This window comes from Triticum aestivum, chromosome 4B (assembly GCF_018294505.1).
Source record: "Triticum aestivum cultivar Chinese Spring chromosome 4B, IWGSC CS RefSeq v2.1, whole genome shotgun sequence".
Classification (NCBI taxonomy): Eukaryota; Viridiplantae; Streptophyta; class Magnoliopsida; order Poales; family Poaceae; genus Triticum; species Triticum aestivum.
In genome coordinates this window covers 176,632,886-176,652,678 of record NC_057804.1, presented here as the reverse complement: position 1 = coordinate 176,652,678, position 19,793 = coordinate 176,632,886, and the positions used below count along the sequence as shown (strand labels likewise).

The 19,793-nt window shown below is 47.7% G+C and overlaps 1 protein-coding gene across 1 annotated transcript; it reads left to right on the top strand.

Moving 5' to 3' along the window:
- Positions 1 to 7,861: 7,861 nt before the first annotated feature.
- LOC123091678 (suppressor of mec-8 and unc-52 protein homolog 2) lies at positions 7,862 to 13,981 on the top strand. The gene is made up of 11 exons (XM_044513267.1): positions 7,862 to 8,200; positions 8,737 to 8,877; positions 8,984 to 9,033; positions 10,054 to 10,168; positions 10,963 to 11,011; positions 11,099 to 11,191; positions 11,441 to 11,509; positions 11,587 to 11,710; positions 12,375 to 12,733; positions 12,945 to 13,331; positions 13,416 to 13,981. Exons 1-11 carry the CDS (start codon positions 8,145 to 8,147, stop codon positions 13,683 to 13,685), a joined length of 1,713 nt encoding a protein of 570 aa, XP_044369202.1. The 5' UTR covers positions 7,862 to 8,144; the 3' UTR covers positions 13,686 to 13,981.
- Positions 13,982 to 19,793: the final 5,812 nt, after the last annotated feature.

Sequence of the window (19,793 nt, the reverse complement as noted above, 5' to 3'; positions counted from 1 at the left end):
TTTTACCGCCGTGCTTTGCACACAGGTGACTAGCGGGTGTCAGTTTCTCCAACTTTAGTTGAACCGAGTGTGGCTACGCCCGGTCCTTGAGAAGGTTAAAATAGCACTAACTTGACAAACTATCGTTGTGGTTTTGATGCGTAGGTAAGAATGGTTCTTGCTCAGCCCGTAGCAGCCACGTAAAACTTGCAACAACAAAGTAGAGGACGTCTAACTTGTTTTTGCAGGGCATGTTGTGATGTGATATGGTCAAGACGTGATGAGATATAAGTTGTTGTATGAGATGATCATGTTTTGTTGAAGTTATCGGCAACTGGCAGAAGCCCTATGGTTGTCTCTTTGTTGCATAAGATGCAAGTGCCAAATAATTGCTTTACTTTATCGCTATGCGATAGCAATAGTTGCAAGAGCAATAGTTGGCGAGACGACCATGTGCCGACACATTGATATAGATCAAGATGATGAAGATCATGGTGTCGTGCCGGTAACGATAGAGATCATGACAGTACTTTGGAGATGGAGATCAAAGGCGCAAGATGATCATGGCCATATCATGTCACATATTTTGATTGCATATGATGTTTATCTGTTATACATCTTATTCTGTTTTGTTTGACGGTAGCATTTTAAGATGATCTCTCACTAATTATCAAGAAGTGTTCTCCCTGAGTATGCACCGTTGCCAAAGTTCGTCGTGCCCAGACACCACGTGATGATCGGGTGTGATAAGCTCTACGTCCATCTACAACGGGTGCAAGCCAGTTTTGCACACGCGGAATACTCAGGTTAAACTTGACGAGCCTAGCATATGCAGATACGGCCTCGGAACACGGAGACCGAAAGGTCGAGCGTGAATCATATAGTAGATATGATCAACATAGTGATGTTCACCATTGAAAACTACTCCATCTCACGTGATGATCGGTTATGGTTTAGTTGATTTGGATCACGTGATCACTTAGAGGAGAAGAGGGATGTCTATCTAAGTGGGACTTCTTAAGTAATATGATTAATTGAACTTAAATTTATCATGAACTTAGTCCTGGTAGTATTTTCCAAATTATGTTGTAAGATCAATAGCTTGCGATGTTGCTTTCATATGTTTATTTTGATGTGTTCCTAGAGAAAATTGTGTTGAAAAATGTTAGTAGCAATGATGCGGATTGGATCCGTGATCTGAGGTTTATCCTCATTGCTGCGCAGAAGAATTATGTCCTTGATGCACCGCTAGGTGACAGACCTATTGCAGGAGTAAATGCAGACGTTATGAACGTTTGGCTAGCTCAATATGATGACTACTTGATAGTTTAGTGCACCATACTTAACAGCTTAGAATCGGGACTTCAAAGACGTTTTGAACGTCATGGACCATATGAGATGTTCCAGGAGTTGAAGTTAATATTTCAAGCAAATACCCGAGTTGAGAGATATGAAGTCTCCAACAAGTTCTATAGCTAAAAGATGGAGGAGAATCACTCAACTAGTGAGCATGTGCTCAGATTGTCTGGGTACTACAATCGCTTGAATCAAGTGGGAGTTAATCTTCCAGATAAGATAGTGATTGACAGAATTCTCTAGTCACCACCACCAAGTTAGTAGAACTTCGTGATGAACTATAATATGCAAGGGATGATGAAAACAATTCCCAAGCTCTTCGCGATGCAAAAATCAGCGAAGGTAGAAATCAAAGAAAAACATCAAAGTGTTGATGGTGGACAAGATCACTAGTTTCAATAAAAAGGGCAAAGGGAAGAAGGGGAACTTCAAGAAGAACAGCAAGCAAGTTGTTGCTCAAGTGAAGAAGCCCAAGTATGGACCTAAGCCTAAGACTTAGTGATTCTACTGCAAAGGGACTGGTCACTGGAAGTGGAACTACCCCAAGTATTTGGCGGATAAGAAGGATGGCAAAGTGAACATAAGTATATTTGATATACATGTTATTGATGTGTACTTTACTAGTGTTCATAGTAGCCCCTGGGTATTTGATACTGGTTCAGTTACTAAGAGTAGTAACTCGAAACGGGAGTCGCATAATAAACAGAAACTAGTTGAGGGTGAGGTGACGATGTGTGTTGGAAGTAGTTCCAAGATTGATATGATCATCATCGCACACTCCCTATACTTTCGGGATTAGTGTTGAAACTAAATAAGTGTTATTTGGTGTTTGCGTTGAGCATGAATATGATTTGATCATGTTTATTGCAATACGGTTATTCATTTAAGTAAGAGAATAAATTGTTGTTCTGTTTACATGAATAAAACCTTATATGGTTACACACCCAATGAAAATGGTTCGTTGGATCTCGATCGTAGTGATACACATATTCATAATATTGAAACCAAAAGATGCAAAGTTAATAATGATAGTGCAACTTATTTGTGGCACTGCCGTTTAGGTCATATTGGTGTAAAGCGCATGAAGAAACTCCATGCTGATGGACTTTTTGAATCACTTGATTATGAATCGCTTGATGCTTGCGAACCATGCCTCATGGGCAAGATGACTAAGACTCCGTTCTCCGGAACAATGGAGCGAGCAACTGACTTATTGGAAATAATACATACTGATGTATGCAGTCCGATGAGTGTTAAGGCTCACGGAGAGTATCGTTATTTTTCTGACCTTCACAGATGATTTGAGCAGATATGGGTATATCTACTTGATGAAACATAAGTCTGAAACATTTGAAAAGTTCAAAGAATTTCAGAGTGAAGTGGAAAATCATCGTGACAAGAAAATAAGGTTTCTACGATCTGATCGCAGAGACAAATATTTGAGTTACGAGTTTGGTCTTCAATTAAAACAATGTGGAATAGTTTCACAAACTCATGCCACCTGGAACACCACAATGTAATGGTGTGTCCGAATGTCGTAATCGTACTTTACTTGATATGGTGCGATTTATGATGTCTCTTATTGGTTTACCACTATCGTTTTGGGGCTATGCATTAGAGACAGCTGCACTCACGTTTAATAGGGCACCATCTAAATCCGTTGAGATGACACCGTATGAACTATGGTTTAGCAGTAAACCAAAGTTGTCGTTTCTTAAATTTTGGGGCTGCGATGCTTATGTGAAAAAGTTTCAACCTGATAAGCTCAAACCCAAATCGGAGAAGTGAGTCTTCATAGAATACCCAAAGGTAACTATTGGGTACACCTTCTATCACAGATCCGAAGGCAAGTTATTCGTTGCTAAAAATGGATCCTTTCTAGAGAAGGAGTTTCTCTCGAAAGAAGTGAATGGGAGGAAGGTAGAGCTTGATAAGGTAATTGTACCTTCTCCCGAATTGGAAAATAGTTCATCACTGAAATCAGTTCCAGTGATTCCTATACCAATTAGTGAGGAAGCTAATGATGATGATCATGAAACTTCAGATCAAGTTACTACAGAACCTCGTAGGTCTTCCAGAGTACGGTTCGCACCAGTATGGTACGGTAATCCTGTTCTGAAAGTCATGATTACTAGACCATGATAAACCTACGAACTATGAGGAAGCGATGATGAACCCAGATTCCGCAAAGTGGCTTGAGGCCATAAAATCTGAGATATGATCCATGTATGAGAACAAAGTGTGGACTTTGATTGACTTGCTTGATGATCAGCAAGCCATGTTAAATAAATGGATCTTCAAGAGGAAGACAGATGCTGATAGTAAGTGTTACTATCTACAAAGCTAGACTTGTCGAAAAAGGTTTTTGACAAAGTTCAAGATGTTGAATACAATGAGATTTTCTCACTCGTATCGATGCTTAAAAGTATGTCCGAATCATGTTAGCAATTGCCACATTTTATGAAATCTGGCAAATGGATGTCAAAACTGCATTCCTTAATGGTTTTTCTTAAAAAAGAGTTGTATATGATGCAACCAGAAGGTTTTGTCAATCCTGAAGGTGCTAACAAAATGTGCAAGCTCCAGGGATCCATCAATGGACTGGTGCAAGCATCTCGGAGTTGGAATATACGCTTTGATGAGTTGATCAAAGAATATGGTTTTATACAGACTTTTGGAAAGGCCTGTATTTACAAGAAAGTGAGTGGGAGCACTACAGCCTTTCTGATAAGTATATGTGAATGACATATTGTTGATCGGAAATAATGTAGAATTATTCTGCAAAGCATAAAGGAGTGTTTGAAAGGAGTTTTTCAAAGAAAGACCTCGGTGAAGCTGCTTACATATTGAGCATCAAGATCTATAGAGATAGATCAAGATGCTTGATAAGTTTTTCAATGAATACATGCCTTAACAAGATTTTGAAGTAGTTCAAAATGGAACAGTCAAAGAAAGAGTTCTTGCCTGTGTTACAAGGTGTGAGATTGAGTAAGACTCAAAAACCCGACCATGGCAGAAGATAGAAAGAGAATGAAAGTCATTCCCTATGCATCAGCCATAGGTTCTATAAAGTATGCCATGTTGTGTACCATATCTATTGCATACCCTACCACTAAGCTTGGCAAGGGAGTGCAATAGTGATCTAGGAGTAGATCAATGGACAGCGGTCAAAATTATCCTTAGTGGAATAAGGATATGTTTCTCGATTATGGAAGTGAAAAAAAGGTTCGTCGTAAAGGGTTACGTCGATGCAAGTTTTTATACCGATCCAGATGACTCTAAGTCTCAATCTGGATACATATTGAAAGTGGGAGCAATTAGCTAGAGTAGCTCCGTGCAAAGCATTGTAGACATAGAATATTTGCAAAATACATACGACTCTGTAATATGACAGACCCGTTGACTAAACTTCTCTCACGAGCAAAACATGATCATACCTTAGTACTCTTTGGGTGTTAATCACATAGCGATGTGAACTAGATTATTGACTCTAGTAAACCGTTTGGATGTTGATCACATGACGATGTGAACTGTGGGTATTAATCACATACAGATGTGAATATTGGTGTTAAATCACATGATGATGTGAACTAGATTATTGACTCTAGTGCAAGTGGGAGACTGAAGGAAATATGCCCTAGAGGCAATAATAAAGTTATTATTTATTTCCTTATATCATGATAAATGTTTATTATTCATGCTAGAATTGTATTAACCATAAACATAATACATGTGTGAATACATAGACAAACATAGTGTCACTAGTATGCCTCTACTTGACTAGCTCGTTTATCAAAGATGGTTATGTTTCCTAACCATGGACAAAAGAGTTGTCATTTGATTAACGGGATCATATCGTTAGGAGAATGATGTGATTGACTTGACCCATTCCGTTAGCTTAGCACTTGATCGTTTAGTATGTTGTTGTTGCTTTCTTCATGACTTATACATGTTTCTGTAACTATGAGATTATGCAACTCCCGTTTACTGGAGGAACACTTTGGGTGCTACCAAACATCACAACGTAACTGGGTGATTATAAAGGAGTACTACAGGTGTCTCCAAAGGTACATGTTGGGTTGGCGTATTTCAAGATTAGGTTTTGTCACTCCGATTGTCGGAGAGGTATCTCTGGACCCTCTCGGTAATGCACATCACTATAAGCCTTGCAAGCAATGTAACTAATGAGTTAGTTACGGAATGATGCATTACGTAACGAGTAAAGAGACTTGCCAGTAACGAGATTGAACTAGGTATTGGATACCGACGATCAAATCTCGGGCAAGTAACATACCGATGACAAAGGGAACAACGTATGTTGTTATGCGGTTTGACCGATAAAGATCTTCGTAGAATATGTGGGAGCCAATATGAGCATCCAGGTTCCGCTATTGCTTATTGACCGAGAATAGTTCTAGGTCATGTCTACATTGTTCTCGAACCCGTAGGGTCCGCACGCTTAAGGTTTCGATGACAATTATATTATGAGTTTATGAGTTTTGATGTACCGAAGGAGTTAGGAGTCCCGGATGAGATTGGGGACATGACGAGGAGTCTCGAAATGGTCGAGACGTAAAGATCGATATATTGGACGACTATATTCGGACTTCAGAAAGGTTCTGAGTGACTCGGGTATTTTTCGGAGTACCGGAGAGTTACCGGAATTCGCCGGGGAGTATATGGGCCTTATTGGGCCATACGGGAATAGAGGAGAGAGGCCAAAAGGAAGGAGGCCTGCGCCCCCCCCTCTGGTCCGAATTGGACAAGGGGGGCAACCCACTTTTCCTTCTCCCTCTCCTCCTCTTTCCTTCTCCAACAAGGAAAGGAGGAGTCCTACTCTTCCTCTTTCCTTCTCCAATAAGGAAAGGAGGAGTCCTACTCCCGGTGGGAGTAGGACTCCCCCTTTGGCGCGCCTCCTCCATAGGCCGGCCGCCTCCCCCCTTGCTCCTATATATATGGGGGCAGGGGGGCACCCCAAAGACACAACAACAATTGATCCCTTGGATCTTTTAGCCGTGTGCGGTGCCCCCCTCCACTATAGTCCACCTTGATAATATCGTAGCGGTGCTTAGGCGAAGCCCTGCGATGGTAGAACATCAAGATCGTCACCACGCCATCGTGCTGACGGAACTCTCCCTCGACACTCGGCTGGATCGGAGTTCGAGGGACGTCATCGAGCTGAACGTGTGCTAGAACTTGGAGGTGCCGTAGTTTCGGTGCTTGATCGATCGGGTCGTGAAGACGTACGACTACATCAACCGCGTTGTTCTAACGCTTCCGCTTTCGGTCTATAAGGGTATGTAGATTACACTCTCCCCTCTCGTTGCTATGCATCACCATGATCTTGCGTGTACGTACGAAATTTTTGAAATTACTACGTTCCCCAACATTTTCGGCTGTGCGGTGGCCGACCTCCAGCTACCCCGTATCCAGTTGAAGTTTTTTTCAAAATTGGATGTAGCTTTTTTGGTTGCCGGACGTAGCATTTTTCAGTATGGTTGCAGCTATGACGCACGTCCGTCGAAGCCTATTCTTTCTTTGGTTCCAGCAAAAAATGCCATCGGTCATAGCATTTTGGGTTGACGGTTGTAGCTCTGATGTGCACCGGTTGTAACACCTGCTTCTCTCTTGTCCCTGCAAGAAAGAATGACGCATGTAGCAATTTCCGTCGCTGCTTGTAGCTTCGTCGAGTGCCGTTAACAGCTTTTCCGTAGATGGTTGAAGCATCCGCGTGCAGCACGTCGGCGCCTGCAGGCGGTTGAAGCTTTTTGTTTCACCCGTTGTAGCTTTTCCCACAATGGTTGTAGCTTCTCAGGCGCCGGTTGCAGCTTCCATGGGTACCCGCCCCAGCTTTTGTGTATCTCTGCTCAAGCTTTCCTTCTCACCTGTGGTAGCTTTCTCAGGTGCGGGTTTCAACATCTGTTTGTTGTCGTCTCCAGCTCCGGTTAGTGCTGGTTGCAGCACCGATGTTGGGTGGCGCCGTTGTAGCTTTCAGGTCTGTAGGAAGGAGAGAAAAAGCACCATGAAAAGAGCTCCAAAATTCTCTAGGGATCCATGGCGGTTTGCTGTGGGGAGTGGAGAAACGGAGCCATGGCCGCGGCCGGCTAGCCGGAGTGGAGCCAGGAGTGTGTGGGTGCTGGCACGCTCGCCGGCAGGGATCGGAGAAACAAGAAAGTGGATGCGGGACGGGCTAAGTTTTGTTGTGGATAAGGCAGAGGAGCGAGGAAGAAACGAGTGGAGGAGCACTTCGTTTGGTGCGTGGCCCCATGTGCAGAAGTGCGAGTCGAGGCGAGCAAGGGGCGTGACCGGCCGAAGCTTCGGCCGGACCGCTGATTATAAACGTTTCCCGAAGAAAAATCTATGAAATAGTTTGCGGACCTGTGGTAAAACCTCTCCTTTTCACTTATCAGTGACCCGGTCCGACGTAAAAGCAGGAAATTGCAATCGCTGTTCAAGTGTAACGTGACAGTGTTGCTCAGAAAACGTGTACCGTTGGATGCCATCTCCTCTTTACCGTCCTGACCAAGCACGCAGATCGGTTCCCTCCACAGACCCGAGTCTCCACCCATCCCGGCCACTCTCGTACGGACCCGACCGTCTACGCCGGCGTCGCCGCCGCCGGAGCTCCAGTCCGCCGCCCGCTAACTCAGCGCAAACTCCAGTATCATTACAAACCCGAGATAGCAGGCGCCAACCACCACCTCGCATCCCGTGCCCCCTCCCCCTCGCGGAATCCCCCCGCCCCCCGTCGCCTGTGCTAGGGTTGCAGCCGTATTCCTCCGGCTTTTGTTTCCCGGGACACAGGGAAGATGTCGTCGACGCAGAAGAAGAAGAGCAACTATAAGGAGAAGATGGCGCGGCGGAAGTGAGTCTCGCATACCTGTCTATCTGCACCTTCTGTTTTCGATTTGTTCTAATAGCATGGTTGGTGATGTACCGATGTTTATATCATGTGGCTTGCGAATTTGAATGACGTTTATCACGTAGTGGACATAGCTGGGGCGATGGTTCTGGTACTAATTTGAGGGAAAATTACAGAAACATACCAATCCTGTTCATCAGATTATCGTTGTAAGCATGTTTCATGAGCTGCTGCTGCTGCAGCAGCAGAACCATGATTAAATAGCGATAGCGCTGAATAAATGGAGTCCTGCAAATCCATGGGACTCAATAGTCTCCCACAACTCTGGAGGGCTCTGGTTAATGTTCATTACTTAGACCATAGTGGCCATGTTGTCATACTGGGCACAATTCAAACACTTTCTTTGTCTTTCCATGTACCAGTTTTTGGAACCTGAAATCATGTAGAAACAGGAAATTTCATGATAAATCAGATACATGCTCAACTACCTCAAACATACCTTTCTTGCTCACTTAATTCTCATTGATCTCCTCATGAAGGGAGGAGAACAAAAAAGAAGAACCAGAGACACCAAGGTACCGAGATCGTGCAAAGGAGCGTCGTGAAGATCAAAACCCTGACTATGAACCTACAGAGCTTGGTTCGTTTCATGCCGTGGCACCTCCTGGAGCAGATTTGAGGTAACAGACCCCATGATTCACATGTCTCCTATTCCTACAGCCATCCTGTGCTCAATTTGTCATAATGTTCTTCTATGTTTAAGTTCTGAAATTGTTTGCATTACAGGCTAGAAGATGCCCAAAAGATTTCAATTGAGAAAAGCAAATACCTTGGAGGTTGGTATAGTTGTCATATTTATTTGTGATAACAAGCATCTTCTGCTTGTTTTTATGTGTGTTTCCTCTTGCACTCAATAAATGTATGCACATGAGTGCAAGGATATGCATGCGGTGTCTGAATTGTGATAAGTTTGCCTCAGACTTCTAATGTAAATGATAAGTGATAAAAGAAATCCTTATGTCTGTAAACCTGTCACGGCCAGTACAGGTAGCTTTGGCTTGTAGCCTCGCCGCCGGCTAGCCATGGTAAGATGCAGCAGTGTCTAGAATAGCATGCGCATAGGAGAGGGGTGCTAGGGGTAGGAGAGAATCATGAGGTAGATGACAGATTGATTATTCTATTGCCTGCCCTTTTGTTTGACCATGATCCTCTCCTTATAAACTAGTTACAACCATGAGACAGACTTGGACTGAACTCCAAAGCTTTCCTAATTAAACTCTTTTCGTAACACAATGCAGACACCAGACATAAAAGCCAAACTACTACCTAATTAATGCCTGCAGAGGCTTGCTGCTATCCTGGACGGACATGCCTCTTGAGTGCAATCCAACCATGACAAAACCTGCCATGGTTTTAGAAGTTCTATTTCTGAATGAAGTATGAAGAGCGAAATCTGCATGCGATGAAAAAAAAAAACGAAATCTGCATGATGATTGATTGATCTGATCAATCAGTAATGTGCAGTCATCAAAACTGTGGAAGCAGCCTTTATCTGTTCCATTTTGACGTGCAGTCGACAAGAGGCTAGTTTTGCTTCCCCCAATAGAGCTATTTTGACCTGTCATTCTCTAAGTACATGTATTTTCTAGTCTGGAAAAGATCTGATTTGTGAAGTTAATCCTCTTTAACATTCTTTTAATTGAAAAGAAAAGTAGTTAATTTAGAAGGACACACTTTTGAAGGTAACATGATATGTTGTTTCGGAAATGGTAGCTTAGATCTCTGATACTCAGTTTTATCTTTCTCTGGTACTGCATTATGATTAATGTGCCATTTCCACTTTATGCTTTTAATAGGCGATCTGGAGCATACTCATTTGGTCAAAGGGTTGGATTTTGCTCTACTTAACAAAGTACGGAGTGAAATTGACAAGAAGCCTGATGCAGAGGATGGGAAGGATGCCAAGGCGAGGTACTTGCAACCACAGTATAGTTTTAGCTACATAACACTACTGTAACATTGAGTAGGGCTTTTATGAAAATAACCAGATTTTAATGCACATTTAGGATCCTTTAAATATGCCAACAAGAGTGTTGTCACTTGCATAATTTCATTTGTATGAAAAGTGAACTAATGATAACTAAGCTGAATTCACTATGGAAGAACAAACTGGGCAACCTCTTGCTAGCTCTTCGTTGGATTTTGACATGATTTTCAGAGAGAAGAGAGGCCAAGTACCCTCCTGTTGGGATCTTGGACAAGAGTTTCTTATGATGAATGCAGTTTCCATTATCTGTTAGAAATGAACATTTTGTCTGATGGCTTACAAGAGAGAGAGAGAGACCAAACTAAACTTGCTCTATCTCTGCCTCTCTGTTGATGGATAATTTACATTTATGTCTGCTACCAGAGCTTAAGCTAAACCCAAGAGGGGGCCAAGCTAGTGAAACAAACACAAACATTTTGGTATGCTAAACATGTGCACATTACCAAGGACTTTTCAAGGGATAGGATGGGCCAGTACCCTCCTGGCCTACATGAAGCTCCACCATTGTCTGCTGCGGCTCTTCATAACATTACCAACCTATTTCCTGAACCACTCACAGCACCACCTTGTGTCAGAATTAAACAAAATATAGTGTCTCTGAAATTTTTGAACTGGAAAAGCAGGGGTGAACCCCTCTGAAGCATGACGTTATGCCCTTCCTCTAGATCTCTTTAGTATTTTGAGAGCATTCTACATTATTTTTCACTGTCCTTTTCAGGGAAACAAAAGAAGACCGGGCGGTCTCATTCCGCACTGCAATTGCAAAGGTACAATTCATTTTGTTTATCAGTGTAACTTGCACACACCCTATGTAACATAAAATGGATACTGATTGACATTTTCATTGATTGCAGTCTGTCTACCAGTGGACTGTAAAGCAACAACAAAGCATGATAAAGGCGAATGACATGTTTCTTCCTGGCCGGATGGCATTTATTTACAATATGGTATTGTCTTTAAAATTTCTCGTGTTGGTGTTTTCGTGTGCTTTACGTAATGGCGATGATTATACACATCTCACTTGTAGTAATAGGGGCCATGCTGTGTACACTGTAATTTCTTTCCTGTTTTCCTGGGAACGATCAGACTTCCTACAGTAGGCTTAATGAGAATTTCTTGTTTATGGAAGTGGTCAGTGCTTTAATACTGTTCAGTATACGCAATGTGCGGTTAATCGTTTTTCTTGTTCCAACCAGGAGGATGGACTTAACAGTGATATTCCAACAACTCTTCACAGGAGCAAAGCTGATTGCCCTGTCCCAGAGGTACTGGAACAGTAGCCGTGTCGCTGTTTTTGCAACTGTGTTTTTTTTTTGCTCAGACGGTCATCTTGTTTCTACAGGAAATGGTCACTGTCAGCGTAGATGGCTCTGTACTTGACAGGATTGCCAAAATCATGTCATACCTTAGACTTGGATCATCAGGGAAGGTATTGAAGAAGAAGAAAAAGGAAAGGGATACAAAAGGTATGTGCTTCAAATGAAAGTGGTTGTTCTATCAATCTATCATAGTAGAGGATATTAGAGTGAGACCTAAGAACAGGATTACAGGAAAGTGTTCTTCATTAAGGCATGAGAAAACATGCTAGAGTATTTTTTCTAGATGAAGGAGAAATGTTGGATGAGTGTTTATATAGTCACGGACATCGAAAAGTCTGGCCTTTGTTTGGCTTTATTAATTTAAAGCTGAGCGCCCCTTGCGCCTTTTATCTAAAGAAAATATCGAAAAAGTAAGATTAATACTTAAGATGGTTTAGTTTTAATTCAATTATTCTTATAAACTTCTGTCAAGATTTAACTTCTGGTGCTTGTGTTATGTATACTAATTTTGGTTTTGTTCAATGCTGATTGATTTCAGTAGTTAAATTAGTATTGGTTATATTTATATGCTATATACGCATCTTACTATCTTAATATTTCCGTCATCACAAATTAATCAATTGGCTTAAATCATTTGTGATATACTCCCTCCGTCCCAAAATTCTTGTCTTGTCTAGATACGGATGTATCTAATACTAAAACATGACTTGATACATCCGTATTTAGACAAATCTAAGACAAGAATTTTGGGACGGAGGGAGTATGATGTTACTATAATTTCTGTACTATTGTTTTGTTTTTTATATTGCAGGGAAGAGTAATTTGGCAGGCGGTGTCTACAATGAGGTAGTAAGACCTGCCCAAAGTGATGGTTCTGTTCAGAAACACCAGTCAGAAAAGGATATGCCACCACCACCCCCACCCCCACGAAAGAGTAACTTCAGTGAAAAGGAGAAACATTCTGTCCCTGTTGCTAGAGCAGATGACGATGACATATTCATTGGAGATGGAGTTGACTATACTGTTCCTAACAAGGAAATGAGCCAGAGCCCCATCTCCGAAGATATGGATGAATCCCCACGTATCCATCAGAATCAGTCCAATTTGAATGAACCTGTGTATGGTCCTATTCAACCATCCGAACCTGCTCAAGCTTGGCAACAGCCAATGGTAATTTTCTTTTTATGTTCAGCAACATTAGTTCTGGTGAATATAGTACGTAGTGTTTCAATGATGCAGGTTGATTGTTTAGCGAAGCGTAAATATTACTATCAGTCTACATTTCCAGTGTGCTACAAAACTAGCTGTTGTAGTTTAGGAAACAAAATGTCTGTTTTCCTTTTAACCCAGATGCCTGAAGGTTTATCTCTTGTGATGTTAGGATGGTTATGATGCTATGCAAGCCCAAATGGCAGCTGCTGGATACCAAGGCGAGTGGTCAGGCTATCAGTATGCGGAACAGCAGCTGGCTTATCCAGAACAGTACATGCAACAGGGTACTGTGGGATACGATGTGTTAGTTGACCCAAATATATCTCAGGATCCAAGGTTGATGACTCAAGCAGACAAGGATAAGGGTCTAGGTTCTGTCTTCAAGCGTGATGATGACAGGCTTAAGCAGCTGAGGGAAAAAGATGCGCGGGAGAAAGACCCAAATTTTATTTCAGATAGTTACTCTGAGTGTTATCCTGGTTACCAGGGTTATAATCAAGAGATTGCAGGGAGTGACGATGAAGATGATTTGTCAAAGATGGATATGGGTGGACGGGTAAGTGAAATTGTTACCCTAGCTTATTTGAATTCCTATCCTTGGTGCCATGATTGTATGCTAACTATGACAATCCCTGAGCAGGCGAAGGGCCGTCTTCACCGCTGGGACTTTGAGACGGAAGAAGAGTGGGCGAAATACAACGATCAGAAGGAAGCCATGCCAAAGGCGGCATTCCAGTTTGGTGTGAAGATGCAGGATGGCAGGAAGACCAGGAAGCAGAACAAGGATCAGAAGCTCAGCAACGACCTCAACAAGATCAACAAGATCCTGGCGAGGAAGAAGGGCGATAAAGATGGAGGCGAAGGGCATTATGATGACGATCTACCCAGCGGGAAGAAACAGCGAGCTTGATCTAACTGGTCATCCATTTTTTTTCCGTCTGTCTTGTTGGAACTGTGAAACGGCCATGCTTTTGTGAGCTGAAACCATTAGGTCCGTAGCCTGTAGTTTCATTTTTGATGGACATTAGTCTTGCATGGTATTCGTTGTAGAATATGTAACCCAGATGGTCCCACCTACTCAGGTCAGGCAAAAGTACCACACATGACATGAGAAGCCATGTAAAATTGTGGGAGACGATTCTGATCTGGTGGCTGATCCGCGGGAAATATCCGTCTCTTGTCTCGGAAAAAAGATGTTTCTCTTCACCTGATTCCTTTTAACTCCCAAGGCTCCCAGCTGCCCCCACTCCGTACTTCTGGAAAACTATTTGGCTATGCTCGCATGCCTTTGAGCGGCGGCACCATAAACTACGAGAGCAATGTATATTGTCTCGCTTAATGATCTGTAGGTTAGTTTAAACACGAAATCACAGATACAATGATTCGGTCGTATCCTAGATCCAAGAAATGGCAAAGTAATTCTTATAATAACAAATTACAGCGAAATTTCTGAGAATCATTTCCTCCGTGGTATAAATCTTCACAACCCGAAATACTACCATGTCAGCATCCCTGCTCCCCATGACCAGGCTGACAAGGAGGACCCACAATCCCAGGGCTCGCCGGGCTCGCCCACCAGACCCGTCAGGAACAAGAGGCCCAACCCGCGAGTGACTGGGCCAACGTGGGTGCGGTGACGCCCAGCCACCGCGCCACTACTTAAGAGCATCACCACCAGAGGGCTCGATATCCAGAGGATCAAGACAACGGCGGCGGCTACCCTAATCCCCAATTACCGAAAAAGGCTTTCGCCCCGCTTTATAAATAAAGCAAACCGCCACAGAGCATACAAACTGAAACAAGTCCACACCCACCCACCCAAAACTCACGACAAAGTACATAGGTTCTGCTGAGGGCACAACTCAACAAGCCCAAAAGGAAAAGAAAAACAACACCCACACACCAAACACAAGGCGTCTAGTCAGGATCCGGCGGAGGCGGCGGGGGCGGCGGCGACAGGCGGACGGCCATCGAACGGATGTCGGCGATGAAGGTGGAGATGGCGTCACGGTCCGGGGGGCGGCTAAGCGGCCGCCAAAGCTGCAAGAAACCCGAGAATTTGTAGAGAGCGTCAGTAGCGCGACGAAGGGGAGCGTGCTGAATCACAAGCTTATTGCGAACGGTCCAAAGAGTCCAGGCGAGAACGCCAACCTCAAGCCACCTAATGTGGCGAGAGGACGCGGGGGACAACTGGAGTTCAGCAAAAAGGTCCGGGAAATTGGTGTGGCACCAACTACCACGGACCACCTCGCGAAAGCAGCTCCAGAGGAACTGGGCGGAGACGCAGGAGAAGAAGATGTGGTTCGAGTCTTCAGGGACTCCACAGAGCGGGCAGATACCGGTGCCCGGGCCATTGCGCTTGCAGACCTCCACTCCAGACGGGACCCGGCCGCGAATCCACTGCCACATGAATATGTGGATCTTCAGGGGAACACGGACGGACCACACCATCGATAGGGGGAGGGGAGCGGAGGATGGGGCAATGGCCGGGTACAGCGACTTGGTGGAGAACAAGCCCGACGGATCCAGACGCCACCGCACAAGGTCCGGTCTGCCATCCACCAATGGCTCATGCAACGCAACGCAATCAAGCAACTCACGCCAGGCGGCGGATTCCGCCGGCCCAAAAGGCCGACGGAAAGCAAGGCGCCCTAAGTCAAGAAGGGCCCTATTGACCGAAATCGTGGGGTCGACGGAGATAGAGAAGAGGGCGGGGAAGCGGGCCGCAAAGGGAGCAGTCTCCGGCCCAACGATCAAACCAGAAAAGCGTCGAGAGGCCGGATCCCACCGAGATGGAGGTCCCAATGCGGAGCACCGGGAGAAGCTGGACAATAGACTGCCAGAACTGAGAGCCGCCCGATTTCTGGCAGAAGGCTAGGGGCTGACCCCGCAGGTATTTATTCCGGATAATGTCGAGCCAGAGGCCACCTTGACCCTGGGCGATGCGCCAGAGCCAACGGGAGAGAAGGGCAATATTCATCCTTTTAGAGCACATGATGCCCAGACCACCTTGCTCCCTGGGCTTGCAGATGTCAGGCCAGCTGACCATGTGGTACTTCTGCTTATCATGCTCGCCAGCCCAGTAGAAGCGGGACTGAATTTTGGCGATCTCCTTGTGGAGAGATTCATGGAGGCTGTAGAAACTCATAAGGAACAGAAGGAGACTGGAGAGGGAAGAGTTGATGAGAATAGTCCGGGCCGCCTTAGATAGCCATCTCCCCTGCCAGGGCTCGCAACGGGATTGGAGCTTAGTCACGGAGGGCCGCAGGTCCGCGACGGAGAGTCGCGAGTCGCTAATGGGTGTCCCCAGGTAGGAGGTGGGGAAAGAGCCCAGGCGGCAATTAAGTCTGTTGGCGATGGCCATAGACTCAGAGGGGGAATATCCCATAACCATGACATCACTCTTCTCAAAGTTGATCTTGAGGCCCGACATCTGTTGGAAGCAGAGAAGGAGGAACTTGAGGTTGGCGATGTCCACCTCCGAGCCTTCGACCATAATGATCGTGTCGTCAGCATACTGGAGGATGGAGATCCCCGATCCCCCAGAAAGGTGTGGGGTAATCCCGCGGATGTGGCCAGCAGCTTTTGCCTTATCAAGGATGGAGGCAAGAGCGTCCACTACCATATTGAACAGGAACGGGGAGAAGGGGTCGCCTTGGCGCACCCCACAAAGGGTAGGGAAGAAAGGACCAATCTCGCCGTTGATGTTAACCGCCGTGCGACCGCAAGAGACCATTTGCATGACTCTAGTGATCCACCGGTCATCAAAGCCCTTCCGAAGAAGGACTTCCCTGAGGAAGGTCCAGCTAACAGAGTTGTAGGCTTTGTGGAAATCGATCTTCAGAAAGACCGCCTTAAGGCGTTTGACCCGGACCTCGTGAAGGACTTCATGAAGGACCAGGACTCCATCTAGGATATATCGGCCCTTAATGAAGGCCGACTGGTTAGGGTGGGTTATCCGGTCAGCAAGCAGGGTCACCCTATTGGCGTACCCTTTGGCCAGGATCCGGAAGATCACATTAATGACCGTGATCGGCCGGAACTGGCGGATGTCGGACGCCCCAGGGACCTTGGGGATGAGAGAGATGATCCCGTAGTTGAGGCACCCCAGGTCAATAGAGCCAACAAAGAATTCCTCGAAGATGGCCATGACTTCTGGTTTAATCACGTTCCAGAAGGTCTGGAAGAAGATGACTGGGAGTCCATCCGGGCCCGGAGTAGAAGAAGCATTCATACCCTTGATAGCCTCCCAGACCTCCTGCTCAGAGAAGGGGGCCATCAAGGCCGCGTTCTCCGTGTTGGACACTAGCTGGAGGCCGGCCCAACAATCAGGGGCGAGGGAGATGCCGCTCCGAGGAGCGGCAGAGAAAAGGGACCTATAGAAGCCGTTGACATGGGTCCGGATGTCGCGGGGGTCCTGGAGGAGGGTCTCCCCATCCCAGAGAAGGGGGATGGTGTTGCGTCTACGGCGGCCGTTGGCGATAGCCTGGAAGTATGCAGTATTCGCGTCACCCTTCAGGACCCATTTCTGCGCGCCCTGAAGGCGCCAATAAGCCTCCTCATCGGTGTAGATCACGGAGAGTTGGTCTTCGAGGTCATAGCGGGACAACCACTCGTCCGGAGAGAGACCCACCACGTCGGCCCTAAGGTCAAGGGCCTGGATCGCGGTAAGCAGCGCCTTCTTACGCTCCCTGGCGTCGCGGCCAAGGTTGGCCCCCCACCCCTTCATAAACTGCCTGCCACGTTTCGCACAGAAGTGCCACGCGTCAATAGCCGAGGGGGGCCGAGGGTGGGGGTGGGCCCGAGCCTCGATCCACCGCGCGTAGACGGCGTCGGTAAATCCAGACTGGGAGAGCCAGAAGGTCTCAAAGCGGAAACGAGGGGGGATCGGCGGACGCTCGTCCGCGGAGGAGAGAAGAAGGGGGACATGATCCGAGCCAATCCTAGTGATGGCGCGGAGAGAGGCTAGGGAGCAACGGAGGTCCCACTCCGGGGACACTAAGACCCTGTCCAAGACGGACTGGGTCGGGGAGGCTTGCCGATTGGTCCAGGTGAACCGGGCACCAATCCTATCAATCTCCCGGAGGGCGAGGTCAGCAATGAAGTCATTAAACAACTGCATCCGGGCAAAGCAGACATTGTCATTGCTCTTGTCTTCCGCCACGCGCAGCAGGTTAAAGTCGCCACCCACTACCACGGGGAGGGAGGCTGCCGAGATCTTCCGATGGAGCTCCTCAAGGAAGGCGGCCGATCGACTATGGTCGGCAGGCCCATAGACAATGATGATCTCCCACTTGAAGTTGAGATCTCTCTCAAATAATTCCATGCTGACGAAGAATTCCCCCTGATCCATGCTGCTCACCTCGAAGGTGGCATCCTTCACACCTAAAAGGATGCCACCCGAGTGGCCTGAGCTCCCACTAGAAGGGAGCCAGTGCCACACAAAGAGGTGGGAGCTCAAATGGTCGAGCTCAGGGAGCGAGAAGTCGCGACGCATGGTCTCCTGAACGGCAACAATGTCGATGTGCTCATCCCGCATGTACTCCACAAGTTGGCGGCGACGACCATCATGGCCGAAGCCGCAGATGTTCCAGAAGAGGGCTCGCATTAAGGAGCCATCGGGGGGTTGCTTGACCCCAGAACACGAGAAGCGCTTTGCGCGCGAAGAGCCGCAGTGCGGGAGCGAGTACGGCCATGGATCTCCGCCCCGGCCGCCGGAGGGGGGGGGGGCGCCGTCCGGCATGGACCAGGCGGGGTGGGAGACACCCCCACCGCAGAGGCGGCCGGAGGTAAAAGGAGGGATGCATGGGCCTCCGCGAGCTTCCCATCAAGGATCACGAGCTCTGATGGCCGCGATCTGGACTAAAGGGGGGCCAGCCTCCCCTCTGAAGATGATCGCGGAGTCGGAGGACACTTTGGCGAGGTTCCCCAAAGGAATGGACTCAAGCGTAGAGAAGGAACAAGACGAAGCAGAGGGGGGAACGGGGGGCGTACCTGGCTCCAGGTTACGGGCAGCAGCGCGGAGCTCCGCCCGCTCGGGGATGGGCAGAGCCGGGCTGCCCTCAGGGTGGGCAGCATCCAGCCGCGCACTCCGGCGGGAGGCAACCACCGGGGAGGAGGTCGACCTACCGCGACGGGAGTAGGCGGCTGAACGGGGGGGAGGGAGCTGGGCCGCCATCGGAGTGAGCACGCGAGCCGCACCCTCCCCCGTCAGAGACGGCGAGGGAGAGGCCAGCTGAACAGGACCAGAACAGCCGAGGAGGAGTGGCGCAGGAGGTGGCGACGCAGCCGGCGGAGGAGGTGGCGCGAGGAGGGTCGCAGGGACAGGAGCCCGGGCATCCCGCGGCAGAGGCGAGGGCGGGGCATCCCCTAGCCATGGAGGAGACGAGGCGGCGGGGAGACCGGCGGCCGGGGAGGGGGGATCCACCACAGGCGGCATTTCCCCCTCCGCGGGCGCCGCCGGCGCATCAGGGGGGGCGTCGAGGGGCAGGGCCACCGAGTCCCGCTCCGTAGGAGGGGACGAGGCGGGGGAGCGCGGGGAGGAGGCCGGGCAGACCACCATGCCCACACTGGAGATGTCGCTCCCCTCGGAGGGAGACGCCGCCGCGAGCGAAGGGCCACCCAACGGAGGGAGAGGAGCGGCCTGGCGGCCCTTGCCCCCCGCGACAGGTGGAGGAGGCGAGGGGGAAGGGGAGCGGGAGTCCTCGGACGCCCCTCCTCATCCGAGCGGTGGGACCGGGAGCAGTGACGGCCGTGGTAGTCCCCACCGGCCCCCGGGTTGCTACCTGGGGGGCCGGCGTCGAAGGAGCGGGGGCGCCCAACGTGGTTGGGAGGCTCGGGGCGAACCTGAGGTCGAAGCCCTGGTCGTTGAAGAAGACGCGGACTGAGGTGCGAAGCTTGGAGGAGTCGAGGCACTTGACCTTGACCCGGACCTCCTCCTCCTTGCGAATAGAGAGCTCATCAACCGCCACCACCTTGCCCAAGAGACGGGACATCTGGCGGATGACGAGCTCGGGCC